Source organism: Callospermophilus lateralis, chromosome 7, assembly GCF_048772815.1.
Source record: "Callospermophilus lateralis isolate mCalLat2 chromosome 7, mCalLat2.hap1, whole genome shotgun sequence".
In the NCBI taxonomy this organism is placed as follows: domain Eukaryota; kingdom Metazoa; phylum Chordata; class Mammalia; order Rodentia; family Sciuridae; genus Callospermophilus; species Callospermophilus lateralis.
In genome coordinates this window covers 107,939,949-107,952,791 of record NC_135311.1, presented here as the reverse complement: position 1 = coordinate 107,952,791, position 12,843 = coordinate 107,939,949, and the positions used below count along the sequence as shown (strand labels likewise).

Here is a 12,843-nt window from a genome sequence, read left to right as displayed (position 1 = left end):
CCGCCATGCTGTAGGATTTGGACAAATGGCAGCTCTCATCACCATTGTCATTATCATAACAGGTGACCCCTAGAGCGCTGTCCCTGAAATTGCCTTCTATACCCATTTCTGTCTTTAAGCCCAGTTGGCTTTACTTAGCCGTGTCTTCAACAGCCCTTCTTTAACCCAAGCTGGAACAACAGTGCCAGACAGAGGCCTGGACACCCGTGTTTTGCTCTCCCATTGGCATCCCTACCTTGGGCAGCCCCACCTGGCTCTCTTTGGATCTCGTTGTAGCATCTGCTCTGTGGCACTGGGAACGCCTCCCTCCTCACCCCTGCACTTTGGTTGAAATACTCACCGAGAGGTCTGGAGGGCCAGTTCACAGACGCTCAGGGGTTTTAAAATAGCAGCATTCTTTTTCTCAATGTGTCTTCCAGGCCCCGGGATGCATCCAGGGGAGGGAAGGATGGCCAGCGTTCACACTTCCGGCCCCCAAAATCCAGCTTCACAAAAGCTAAGCCTTTTTGCTTGCCCCACCCTCGGAGCTCCCGCAGTGGGAGAAGCCAAGCTAGAGTCAGGAGGCTTCTGCCATCCAGGAGCAAGCCGGTTGAAAGCCACGGTCCGCACGAGGTCATAGATGTCTTCACAACCGGGGGATCCCCACCCCTGAGTTGATGTTGGGGCTAATTCAGGAGTTATAACATAGGCCACATTAAAAATAGTTTTATCGGTAGAATAAATACATTTTTCTCTTTTAATATGGACACATATTTTACAAAAGAGCCCCATAGCACTATGGGAAATTAAGACCTTCTACAAAAAAGAAGATGTAACTTGGGTAAAATAAAGCTCTAGTGTTCTAATGGGTCCCGACTGGATTGCCCCAGAGGGGTTGGACATGCCCCAGCGCGGTGGGGGGTGGCCGAAGACCCTCGTGTTGTTTCTCTGGCTTCTGCACCGGGTGGCGGAAGTCAGGAGGGCCCCAGGTTGTGCAGCAGGAAGGGGGCAACAACGGTGGCGGTGAGGATGGGGAGGAGGCTCAGGGTGGGCGCTGAGCTGCTGGCGGGCCCTGCTGGGTCCTGCTGCTGGGGCTGGTCCGTGAGCTGGAAGGGGGTCTTGGCAGTCCCAGGGCTGGGGGAGGGCTGGAGGGGCAGCAGAGGCGGCGAGGCGGTGGTGCTGGAAGGGAGGAAACACACAGTAGAGTGACCATCAGAGCCTCGCCCTGGGGCTTGGACTGGACTAGATTAGATGTGTTTTCTGATTAAAAGGGGAAGGAAACAGGGGCGTGGATAGGGCGAAGATAGGTGAGTTCTGGAGGTCACATCCTCCTGTGCCGGGTGTCAGGCCAGATCACCTATCACTGTTCACAGGACTGGGTCCCGGGCAGAAAGAGGTACCGTGCTAGGAAGGAGACAGCTCTTGGGTGCCTGGAGTACTGAGCCCCCACACCAGGCCATAGGTGCCCCTGCCTCCTGCTGCTTCCCCTCCTAGCTGCTGAGAGACAGAAAATGAAGCACGCTACCCTTTTTTATTGTGCTCATCACTACACCACCATCTGTCAGACACCCCTTAGCTGGGCACTTTAAAAGCCATGTTTCTGGTTCTCAAAGCAAACCTTCAAAATGGGTCTCCCTTTCAGCACTTTAGGAAACTGGGATTCAAAGAGGCTACCTGATGGCCAAGCCACAGGGGAGAGTGGGGTGGCATGACCATGGGGCACTCGGCCCAGCTCATTTTGCACACCACAGAGTGACAGGTGCCATCCTCCATGAACTTATGAAAACAGAGACCATTTTCAGAGGTAACCAGTGAGATTCTCACCTCAAGAAAGCCTGTGTGACAGAGGAGGAGGGAAACAGGGAGGAAGACAGGGAAATAAGGGGAGACAGGCAGGAGGACTCTGCAGGCTGAGCCCAGCCCATGGGGCCTTGGGAAGCTGGAGAGGGGAGGCGGGGCCCAGTGGAGCTCAGGACCAGGAAAGAGACAGATGGGAAATGGATGAAAACAGAGGGAAAGGTAGGGACGGGGAGGAGAGGAGGCAATGACAGAGGATGACAAAGAGAGACCACAGGGGAGAAGTCTGATAGATCAGTGGAGAAGAGGAGCAGGCACTGCGATGAAGGAACGGGCCCCAAACAATGATCAAGCCTGCTTACAGGGAGCTGGATGAAGATGAGAACAAAGGACCCACGAACCCCATCACACCCAGAGGGGAAGGCAGGGCCTGTGTGCAGCAGGAACACAGAGAGGCTCTGATTCAACCAGGAAGGTCTTGAGGGAGTAGGGACACTGCAGCCAGGAGGGTCTGCCCATGGGGGTACACCTAGTAGTTGAGGCAAGTACCCACAGGGCCCTGCTCCTCTGTGAAGCACTGGCCATATCTTAACCTCTGGTACTCAGGATGGCCCTAGGAGGTAGAGGCCACCGTTACCCTGTGTACTTAGGCAGTTATTAGCAGGGGCAGCGAGGAGGCTCACCCCTCCCTGGGTAGCTATGGGGCAGGCTGGTAGATGTGAGGCAGGGCAGTTTGTACAGGTTCTGTGCATGGGTAGCCTCTTCCATGTGGGTCACTGCTTCTTCCCGATGTCTGCCTCCAGCCCTGGCAGGCTGCTGTCATCTGGGGGTACCCCTGGCCTACGTTTCTTTGGGCTGGGTCATTAAGACCATGGCAAGCCCTGGAATAATCCCCAGCAGAGCCCCATCCTGGCTGTGAGCCTCCCACACAGCTCAGACCCAGCCTCCAGGGAACCTAGGGGTCAGCAAGCACTCCTCTGTCTCCATATAGTTTCAGGATGACACCTCAGCTTGAGAGTGGGAATCCAAATGGCTTTTGGGTACCAGTCCAGGCCCTCTGGATCTCAGGACATGCTGCCCTCATGCTCAGTCTTGCCCAAGGTCTCTCTCCACCCTGGAGCCTACAGATGTGATGTACCAGAACCTTGGTCTGTGGGAAGTCCCAGAGGAGCTATCGTGAGAGGAGAGAGCAGAACCTTGTCCCACCCAGAGGACAGAGGCACAGCGTTCCTGCAAAGTGTGCCTGTGGGATTGGGTGGGCCAATAGCTTCTCAGGCTCCTTTTAACTCTCGGAATCCAGTGTGCCTTGCCTCCTGTGGGTGCTGGCTTCTCACCACCAGAGACCCATCACAATCTGTTCCCATGGGGGTGACTTCACCTTTCACAGTTTCCCTACACAGTGCCTCTTCAGTCACACTCTCTGCCTTACTGTCATTGTCCCATTCACCTTCAAAGGCCTGCCTCTTCCCTGGAGACCTTCTTTGATCTGTCCTGTATCCCTCAATGCCATCTGGCAGAGTTAAGTTTCCACAAAACCTTGTGCACCTCCCATTGACCCCAGTGAGTGGTAGAGACATATTATCTGAGGTTTGAATGGGTTTTGATGTGTCTTAGGATAATGCCTGGTAGCCAGGCAGCGGCAGATGGTGGGGGCTAATTTAAGGGCAGTGTTATATTTGTGCCTGTGTCTCCACCACCAATGACATCTCTTATTGATGAGCCGCGCTATATGCCGGCAGACGGTGTGCTCGAAGTGACCACCTGCATAATGTTCTTTTAAATTCCCACTTCCAGGATGAGGACACTGAGCCTGAAGGAGATGAGGCTTCCTGCAAGAGATAGGATGTGCAGGGGCCGTCTGTCCCCTCCAGCCCAAGCTGCCAAGGCACTGTCCCTGCCTGAGGTGTGAGCAAGCATGATGCACAGCGTGGGGAAGTGCTGTCTTCTTGCTGAGACCTCGCACAGCCCTGGGTGGAGGCTGCCAGGGTCGACTGAGGCCCTCTAAGGCCTCAGCTCCTGGAGGGACCAGTGTCTGTGCCTGGCAGGGCCATTAACTCAGCCCCTCGCCTTCCTTTCTTTTCCAATGAAAAGAAAAACTAAAACCAAAAAACACACACAGCACAGAGTCCATAAAAATTCCTTCCTAGCTGCTGCCCTGTCGTTCCAGCCCGAACAGCGGGGAGGCTCAGCGAGCTGGCTCTGGGCAGCGGGCTGGTGTGCCCTGTGAGGCAGTTGGAGCCGGGACCCAGGCTGGCCCCGGACGGAAGGCAAAACCAAGTAGGAGTTATGAGAACTAGTCTCACAAGGCGCCCGAAGGCATTTTCTTTCACACTTTGAAAACTCCCCCTTGGAGCCCGAGTGGGGTTTTTATTGCTTGGAAGGAGTCCCAGGGAAATGAGGTGGGACTGGGGAGGGGGATGAGCCCCTCCAAATGCCCCTACCTCACCTCCCCAGCCCACTGTGTTCACAAAACTCAATCCGTTCCCCCACCCCACCCCGTCCAGATCCCTGCCCGCCACCCTCCAGGCTCATGCTGGGGAAAAGTCTCTCATGGCAAAGCGGCCTTGGGGCCAAAGCAAACACTCTGAGCATTCCCAGGCTCCACAGATGCCTGGCACCAAGGGCAAGTCTGCTCTGGGTAGACTGGGCCCCTGGATGGGAAAGTGTCCCTTGGCCAGGGTGGAAGGTAGAAGCCCTGCGCTGGCCTGGGCTGTGTTCCTGTCTTGCTGTGTGACTTGGGCAGGCACTGTCCTCAGGCTCAGCCTTCCTGTCTATACAATGAAGGAGCAGGAACCCAGGATCTTTAAAACATTTTCCAATGATAAAAACCAGAAGGATGCCCTTAGGCAGAAGCCCAGGGTCGGGGCACAGAAAAGCAGACAATGTCGGCTGTTGACCCGAGTCTCCTCCAAAGGGGTCCCTGGAGCAGAGGCAAACTTCAGCACTAGAGGTCTCTGAGAGCCACCTGGGGTGAGGCGCTGGACAACTCTTGCTTTGGATTCCTTGCTAATACAAGGGCCTGGTGCCTATGCCTGGGGAGCTCCTTAGAAAGCTTCATGGAGATGCAAGGAAGAACAGCTTTGGGGCATACAGGGCCTGGGTGATGGGAGCTCTGCCACCTGAGGAAGAGACCCCCATTGTGATTCTGGTTTGGGCTTCTGCCTCTCTGGCCAAGCAGGAAGACCTAGGCAGAGACCCAATGTGTCCAGTGTGCCTGCAGCTCCACTTCCTGGCATCTGGGTCCTGCCAGCCTCACACCTTTTCTGCACAGTCTCTTATGCTGGGAACACCTTCATTCCTCCCTTAGCCTGTGGACTGGCATGTTTTCAAACAGCTTCATAGCAGACCATAGCTGGAAGGGCCTGTCCGTCCCTGAGATGAAAAACTGGGGCTCAGAGAAAAGAGGTTTACTTAGGAGCTGAGGCTCAAGGGCTCTTTCAACGATACCATACCGAGGAGCCATCTGTCCCTGTCCCCTAGCAACACTAACCACAAGACTGGGCAACCAGTATGTGCCGAAAATGTCCCCGAGAGCCTGGGGGGAGTTCACAGCACCCTCTCGATGGCTCATTTAATTAAAGCTTTTAGTCTAAGACATGCTACAGCATTTCAGGCAGCAACTGGGGAGAGTTGGGGATCCCGGACCAGAGACTCGTAAGTCAGAGGATCAACATTAGAGGCAGCTGGCCCAGTGGCACTGCTGGTTATTGCTGGTCTGAGGTCAGCTCAGTGCCTATGGGCATCATCTCACTTGATGTTTAAACCCCAGAGCAGATGCAGGGTGGGGATGAATTTGTACTTTTATTCATTTGGTGATTCTGTTTCTCACGTCTCATGGGGCATCTTCCACCTCTAAATTACATAGGATCTTAGGCTCACATGGACCATCCCAGAAAAAGACCTGCTTGTGTTAGGAAAAACCAGAGCCCGAGAACTTGGGCAGGAGGGGCAGGCCCACAGGAGGTGTGCAGAGCCCCCCAGGATAGGAACACTGTGCTTCCTCCTCTCTTTGAGGGCTTTGTCCATCTGCTCAAACTTCAGGGGAAACTAATGCCCAGAGGGCAATGGACCTGGCTCCTATGTGTCCTGCACCCTCTGCACTTGCTTGATGGCACTCGCCAAGGCTCTGCATCCATCACTTACTGATGCTCCCTTTGGGAAGTCTTGCCTTGGTCCTGCCCAGCACTCAGAAGCTGTCCTCTTCTCTACAGAGTGGGTCAGCCACTCTGTTCCCTCATTGATGCAATCCTCCACCCTGATATATGCTCCTAGGTGTGCATAGGTATCTGTGTGCTTGGAGATATAGAGAATAGAGACTTGGAGAATAGAGCTGGCATGGCCTCCAAAAACCAGCCAAGGCCCTAACTGCATAGAAGAAGACGTGGAAGGGTTTCCACAGGGCTCACATGGCTTGGGAATGGCCTCTACCTTGGCTTGCCCTGGTCACACCCCACCCTGCTGCCCACCTCTGGCTCTCAGAGGCGGAGGATCCCAGAGAAAGCTCTGTTGCCATGCAGCCATCTGTGGACACACTCTTGGCCCTTTCCATGGATACCCATAAATCATCCTGCCACGGGCTGCTGCTTCTCTAAACTTCCTCTACTGTGTTTACATCTTGGGTAATGAGGGGCGAGGGGAAGCTAGCTTGCTCCAGGTGGCGATCCGGCCAGGCACTTACAGCCCACACCCCTGGCTCCTCGTGTTCATGAGTACACTCAGCAAACACCCAGCAAGGCCTCAGGTGACCCAGAGCCGTCCAAACCAGATCGGGTCCCCAGGGCCCCCTGGCCTAGAAATACAAATAAGGAACTTGTGGCAATGGTACCAGGACAAGAGCTGCCACAAGGGTGCTGGGGGAGGAAGGGCGAGCTCAGCCAGGCAAGGATGGGAAGGACACTCCATGGCAGTGGGTGATGAATGTGACCCTTAGTGTTGGACAGACCCTGGATTCAGGTTCTGCCTTTCTGTGACTTTCTGTATAGTCTTAAGGAAGTTCCCTGATCAGCTACATCTGTTTCCTTGCTTGTGAAACCGGCCTGCCTTCTGTGACTCTTGGCAGAAGTAGGCCATGAGGGATGTCAGCACCTGGCAGAGTGGGAGCTCCACAAAGGCCACTGGCACCTTACCTGGAGCAGAGAGGGGAGCAAGTACAACAGGGTGGAGGGGCTGGGCCTGGCGCACTGGGGCCTGTACATGGCCCATGGGGGTTGGACCTGACAGTACCTGGGGGAAGAGAGGCAGCTGGGGAGGCAGGAAAGGTGAGGCTCCTATAACTGGGCAAGTTCTCCTGGCAGTGGGAACCCTGCAGGAGCTCCAACGGAGCAAGAACAATGCAGGAGGGCAAGGCCTGGTGCCAGGGGACCCATTAGGACCCTGCTGCAGGATCTTAGGAGGAAGATGAGTAGGGAGAGTTGACAGAGAGCATTTAGGGGAAAGAAAATGAGAAAACTGAATAAATTAAAGCTCCAAAGAAAATGATTTGATCAAAGGGCTGCAAGTGTGTATCAGCTCTCCTCTGCTTCTTCTTGGAAATTTGGGGACCCCTGGAAGGTATGGAGCCTGTGCCCTGCACTGGGCCTCTTGGGGAGCTCAGGCCTCGCTTACCCCAAGAAGCAGTGAGAAATTTAACAAACAGGCTGCCCTTTGGTGGAAACTTCCTTCTCCAACCTGACCAGATGGAGGAAAGTCGGCCAACCACAATTTACCTGTTGGGATAGAGAAGGGGCTCCTTCTTGCCAAAGAAAAGCTATTTTTCTTGTGAAACCAGGCTCTGTGTTTCAGATCGACATGTTATGAAAAGGAAACCGTTTGGAGTCATTTGCCCACATTTACCTTTCAGACGTGGTTAGGGGCTGAGGGCCCATGGCTGGAGCTGACAGCCCAGCCCTCTGTCACCTCATGGGTTGGACTCACCTCTGGCGGGACTCCTGGTCACCCTGGATTGTGGACATGAATGCCCAGCCTAATTGGAACTCTTAATGGCTGCCAGCTCTTTCTCTTGCCCCTGCCTTGTTGGCAGCATACAAAACCCTGCCCACCACCGAAGAAAGGCACTCCCTGCAGCTCTCTGCCCTGGCTCCTGATTAGACAGGGGTGGCCCATATGTTGCAATAAATATAGCTACAGCGATGCCTCTACCTCAGATAGGTAGGGCCAGGAAGAGCTCGGTAGAAGTACATTTCCAGTACACCAAGCCAGGTGCTTTGAAACCCATGCCCAAAGGCTACAAAGCTCAACTCATTTTTGTTCCAAGATTTTTTTTTTTTTTTTTTTTTTAAGATAGTGCACACCCTCTGCTTTATGGCAGGGGGCTGATACGTCAACTTTTTTGTCAAAGGCTCAGTGATCGGGCTATGGGAGAACCATGTAGTGGCAAGTGTAGGGAGCAGCCCCTGCTTCCCTGGGTGGCCCTAGACAGAGCCTCCTCCTTGGTTTATCCTCCATAAGTGCAGAGTTGAGCAAGTGTTTCCCAAAGACACTGGGAAGAATCTCCAGGTGCACATTCACACGGGCTTCCCAGGCCTCTGCCCCGAAGATCCTGATTCATTATGTCTGTGGTGGGGCCTGGGGATTTGTTTATTTAACAAGTACCCAAGGTGATTCTGTCCAGGTTTCTGAGGAAAATTCTGGATGATATCTTTAGGGTACAGATTGGACTCTGGATTCCAAGGGCCCACTGCTGGGGGCACGGGATCTGGGGTATATGACAGTCCCTCCCTGGGACTTCCCTGGTATTCTAGGGAAACTCCTCTCTGTATCTGGAGATTTCTGCTGAAGGGGAATATAAGGAGGCTGCTCTGAAGACACTGCAGGCAGAGGACAGCAGAGAGAGTCTTGGTGACAGCAGGAGTTCTGGTGATGGAAAGAAGGGATGGTTCTGGTGGCAGGAGGAACACACAGAAAGAGGACGGAGGGATCTCAGTATGTTAGGACGATTTGTACCTGACCATTTACACAAGGTTTACTAGGAGGAGATGGAGTCCCCCGCATTAGACAGCCATTGTCTGTCTCATCTCTCTCAAAGTGGAGTCCCCTCAGCAGCCTCCGTGCCCAATGTCACCACTTAGACTTTCCAGGCACAAGGAGCTTTTGGCCTAGCAAGCATGTCCTGTTGGTTACTAGGTGCTCCTCCTGTCCACGGGACAACTAGAAACTGCTTGGCACACCACAGATGACCCAGGGCAGCCAGGGGTGTAAAGCAGACTCCATTGCACCGGAGCTTCACTTATAAAAGAGCAGAGAATTGTTCTTGCTTTTGTCTTGAAACTAAATCTGCAAAATCAGATGTGGATGTGCTCTAAAAACCCTGAAGGAATCCTTTGTGTAGAGGGAAGAGTCAGCCCAGTAGTTTCCAATCTGATATCCCCTGCCCCACTTGCTCAGAGCAAGGCTCGCCTGGTGACCGTGCACTCCACCTTGGGGGCATGGGAGGGAGTGTCCATATCCAGCTCCTGGGCCACCCATCCCTGTCCTCCTCACCTGTCCTCGATGCGGACCCAGAGGTCATTGAATTGCCGCGGTCGCTGGTGTTTATTCTGCCTCTTGTGCCACTTCTTTTGCCGTCCAAACTCCTCCAGCTGGTTGAGGCTGTCAGGGAGCAGGAGGTGCGGGGACAGGGCTGGGTCATCCTCCTCAGGCAGGGTGGTGGGGGTCACTGAGGGTGCTGCAGGGACAGCGGCAGCTGGGGTAGCTGGGGCAGGGCTGGCTGAGGTCCCCTCAGGAGGGGGCACTGGGCTCCCAGCAGCAGGGCTGGAAAGGGGAACAGCACAGGAGCGTGTCATGCATATGTGATAGGGAAAGCAATTCTGTGGGAAAGTCACTGGGGAGGAAAAAAATGCAAAGACACCCTGCCCGGCCCTGTGAGAAGAAGCCCAGGAACACCGTCATCTGCTATGAGAGATGGGGCACCGATTCCATCTTTCACCTATGTAGTCAATAAATATATAGTAAGCTCCTACTTGGTACCAGGCACTCTTCTAGGAATTAACTATCAGCACAGATCAAAACCGATACTGTCCCTGCCCTCTTAGAACTTCTATTTTGGAGCAGAAGACAGAGTCGAACATATAGGACATCAGATGGTCACAACTGCTGAGAAGAAAATAGAGACAGATAAGAACCCAAGGGAGCAGAGGGTGCTGGTCAGGGATCAAAGGGTGACACGTGAGCCTAGACTAGGAGGCAGTGAGGGAGCAGGTCTGGACGGTCTATGGGCATGTCTGATCTTGGTCAAGGTCAGGGTCTCACACATCCACAGATCTGGCTGAGGGACGGGAGGCGAGTTATCTATCTTCAGTGTGCTTCCTTAAAACGGGGCTATGACAGCCTGTGCCTCACAGGGCAGGAGGATGATGTAGGTGAACACAGGCACAGCACTTAAAATAGGGCCTATTTCCTAACGCACCTGTCTCTGATGTTGTCCATCAGCAAAAGGACCTGCCTGTTGGGCAGGCACTGAAGTGTTATGTAGGCATGTCTGTGGAATTCATGGTCCATACAGGGGTACACACATAGGCCCCAGGCTGGGAACATCCTCTGCTCTCCCCACTTTTATTCTCTCTACTCAGTAGCCTCAGCGGAATTCCTTTTGGGGACATCCAACCCTGGGAGAAGGTTGGGAGTGGTTTCAGGAGTGGTTTCTGAGCAGACAGCTCGCAAGGGTAGGTGGTACCGAAGGCCGCTAACAGTCCTGCAGCCTGTCCCCCCACTCCATTCTCCCAGCACAATGGGTGAGGGGCATCTCTTGCTTTGATGGAAAAAAGGCCATCAGCTCAGCCTGTCCTCTCCCAGCCCCCATGGCAACCCCAGATTCCCAGGGTCCAGGCTGCTAGGAGATGTCGCAGCTGTTGGGGAGATAATTCAAAACAGTCAGACAAAAAGATAGATCCAGGAAGCACCTGTGGCTGAGGATGGTTTTTATTGTTGGAGCCTACTCAGCGTCCCCACCCCCACTTGCTCCCTGTGCAGGGGACGAGGCTGAGAACCCGCAGAGCAGAGCCTGTGGGGGTGCAGTGGGGGACTCCTCCATTAAGGCCTGGTTTCCAAGATGAATAGGAGGCTCCCCAGCCTCAGAGCCCGCCAGCCTTCTCTGCCCTGGCCAGGCCACACACAATGAGCTTTCAGGAAAGATCTTTAGGGATGTGCTGGGAGGGGGAGGCAAGGGGAGAGGAGGGAACTTGAGGAATGTCTTGACCCTGAAACTACCTTGGATTCTCCACCTCTTAAGCAAGACTGCTGGCCTCCCTCCCCCACACAAACTGCTTTGTGCTGGGTTCAAATGGTTCCTGCAGGAAGAGCCGTCTTTCGGGTTAATGCAGAAGATGCACTGGGGAGGAGGCTCAGTGCCAGTGTTTAAAAGTTCCTCTAGGAGTGCCAGGGAGCCAGGGAAGTATGGCCTGAAGCTAGGAGGTCAGCAGCTCACGTCTCTGAAGATCAAGGTCTCAGTCCTTCCAGAGCCCCCACTCCAACCTCCAGAGTTGGTATAAAGAGAGGTTAGGAGCTCAGGAGGCCCAGAGCCAGGCTGTTACTTACATGAGCTGAGTTTCCTACTGTAAGTGCCTTCACCTCTCTGGGTTCTTTCATTTATCAAGATGGGGACACACAGTTCCTCCACTGCGAGGTTGTTGTGAAGATAACAATTAGGAGTTAGAAGGAGCCCTTAGAGTTTGGTACAGAGTAAGCAGACGTTAGTGACCTGCTGTGACTGTTCAAGCTTTTTTTCAGTCCCTGGGCCCTATAACCTTAAGGACAGGGGTTAAAGTCATGCTGTGGCCCCCCCTTGCAGGTTGGTGAAGAAGGTTTTTGTGTAATGAATAGAGAGTGGGCTTCACTGAACCCTGAGTCTGAGCATTCCTGACATTGACCTCTGGGACTGCATGGGATCTAAATCCTGGCTCTTTCCTGGTGCTGGTGCTGTGGACCCATAGACAGACTGAGCTGGTCCTTGTCCTTGGGCAGCTCCTGAACTTGGTGTTGGGGATAGGGCAGGAAACAGGGGATAGGAAGAGAAGATGGGGAACAGAGTGGGTGTGCCTGGCACAAAAGTCAGGGGCGAGGGGTGGGTGTGTCCTGGCAGGAAAGCCAGAGGCAGCAATGGAGAGGGTGCAGGCAGGAAGGTGTGGACCAGGTGAGGGCATGATAGCAGGGCTGCCAAGGAATGGGCTAAATGCAGGGAAGAGGCCAGGCTGTGGCTTGTCCTCCCACAGCACCATGGAGATTTAGGGCTGGGGCATCCTCCAATCCCCATCCAATTCACCAGTGTTTCAATTCCAAGCCTCTGGCAAATCCTAGTGCTACCCACTAAAATTCCCTAGTGGGATTTGCAAAATCCCCCTGCCTCATCTGGTCCCACTGTGACCTGCCATCAAGATTGGATAGCAGCCCCCTTTCTGCTTTCCTACCTGCAGTCCTGCCTCCAGTTGTAGGTGCCTGATCCAGTTGGTCCCCAGGAGGCCCCATTACAATATTGTTTTTTTTTTTTTTTTTTTCCCCAAAAACTCTACCCTCAAGCCTGAGCAGGAAGGCAGGGGTAGCCAGCCATGAAGCACGTGTTCAGGCTTGGCCTGTGACAGGCAGCAGGCCAGCCAGTCCCAAGATTCTCTAGGCCCCTGTTGCTTACCTGTGGATGGCCTGCCCTGCAGGAGTATGGTCCACCTCCAGCCCTGCCTGCCGCAGGACATCAATGACAGTATTGTTCCCTAGAAAGTGACCTAAAACATAAGACACAAAGCAGGCTCAGTTACATGTCAGGTTGCCTGTCAGTGGAGACAGGCTTGGGACATCCCCAGCGTTTGTGTTTGGACCAGTGAGCTGCACCAGTCAAGGCCTTAGACTCCAAAAGGCAATATGGGTCCCTGGGTAAGATGTGGTCCTGCTGCCACCCTATCTGGGTTCCTATTCTGGCTCTGCTGCTCACAGCTATGATTAAGTCCCCAGTTTCCTCATCTGTAAAGTGAGAATGATTGGAATGTTGGTCGTGAAGGTTATAGAGAGCAATGGCAGGCACATAGTAAGGGCTCCAAGAGCTTCCAGTTGCATTATTGTGCTTCCTGCCATTAAGTCGACCCC

At 53.9% G+C, this 12,843-nt stretch overlaps 1 protein-coding gene across 1 annotated transcript in view; it reads right to left on the bottom strand.

Moving 5' to 3' along the window:
* Window positions 1–694: 694 nt before the first annotated feature.
* Trabd2b (TraB domain containing 2B) overlaps window positions 695–12,843 on the bottom strand; it is a 214,776-nt gene continuing 202,627 nt past the window's right edge. Inside the window, exons 5-7 of the mRNA XM_076862791.2 lie at window positions 12,395–12,485; window positions 9,256–9,525; window positions 695–1,158 (exon numbers count right to left, since the gene is read on the bottom strand). Coding sequence (XP_076718906.2) covers window positions 954–1,158; window positions 9,256–9,525; window positions 12,395–12,485 — 566 coding nt within the window. The 3' untranslated portion in view covers window positions 695–953. The remainder of the gene's footprint in view (window positions 1,159–9,255; window positions 9,526–12,394; window positions 12,486–12,843) is intronic.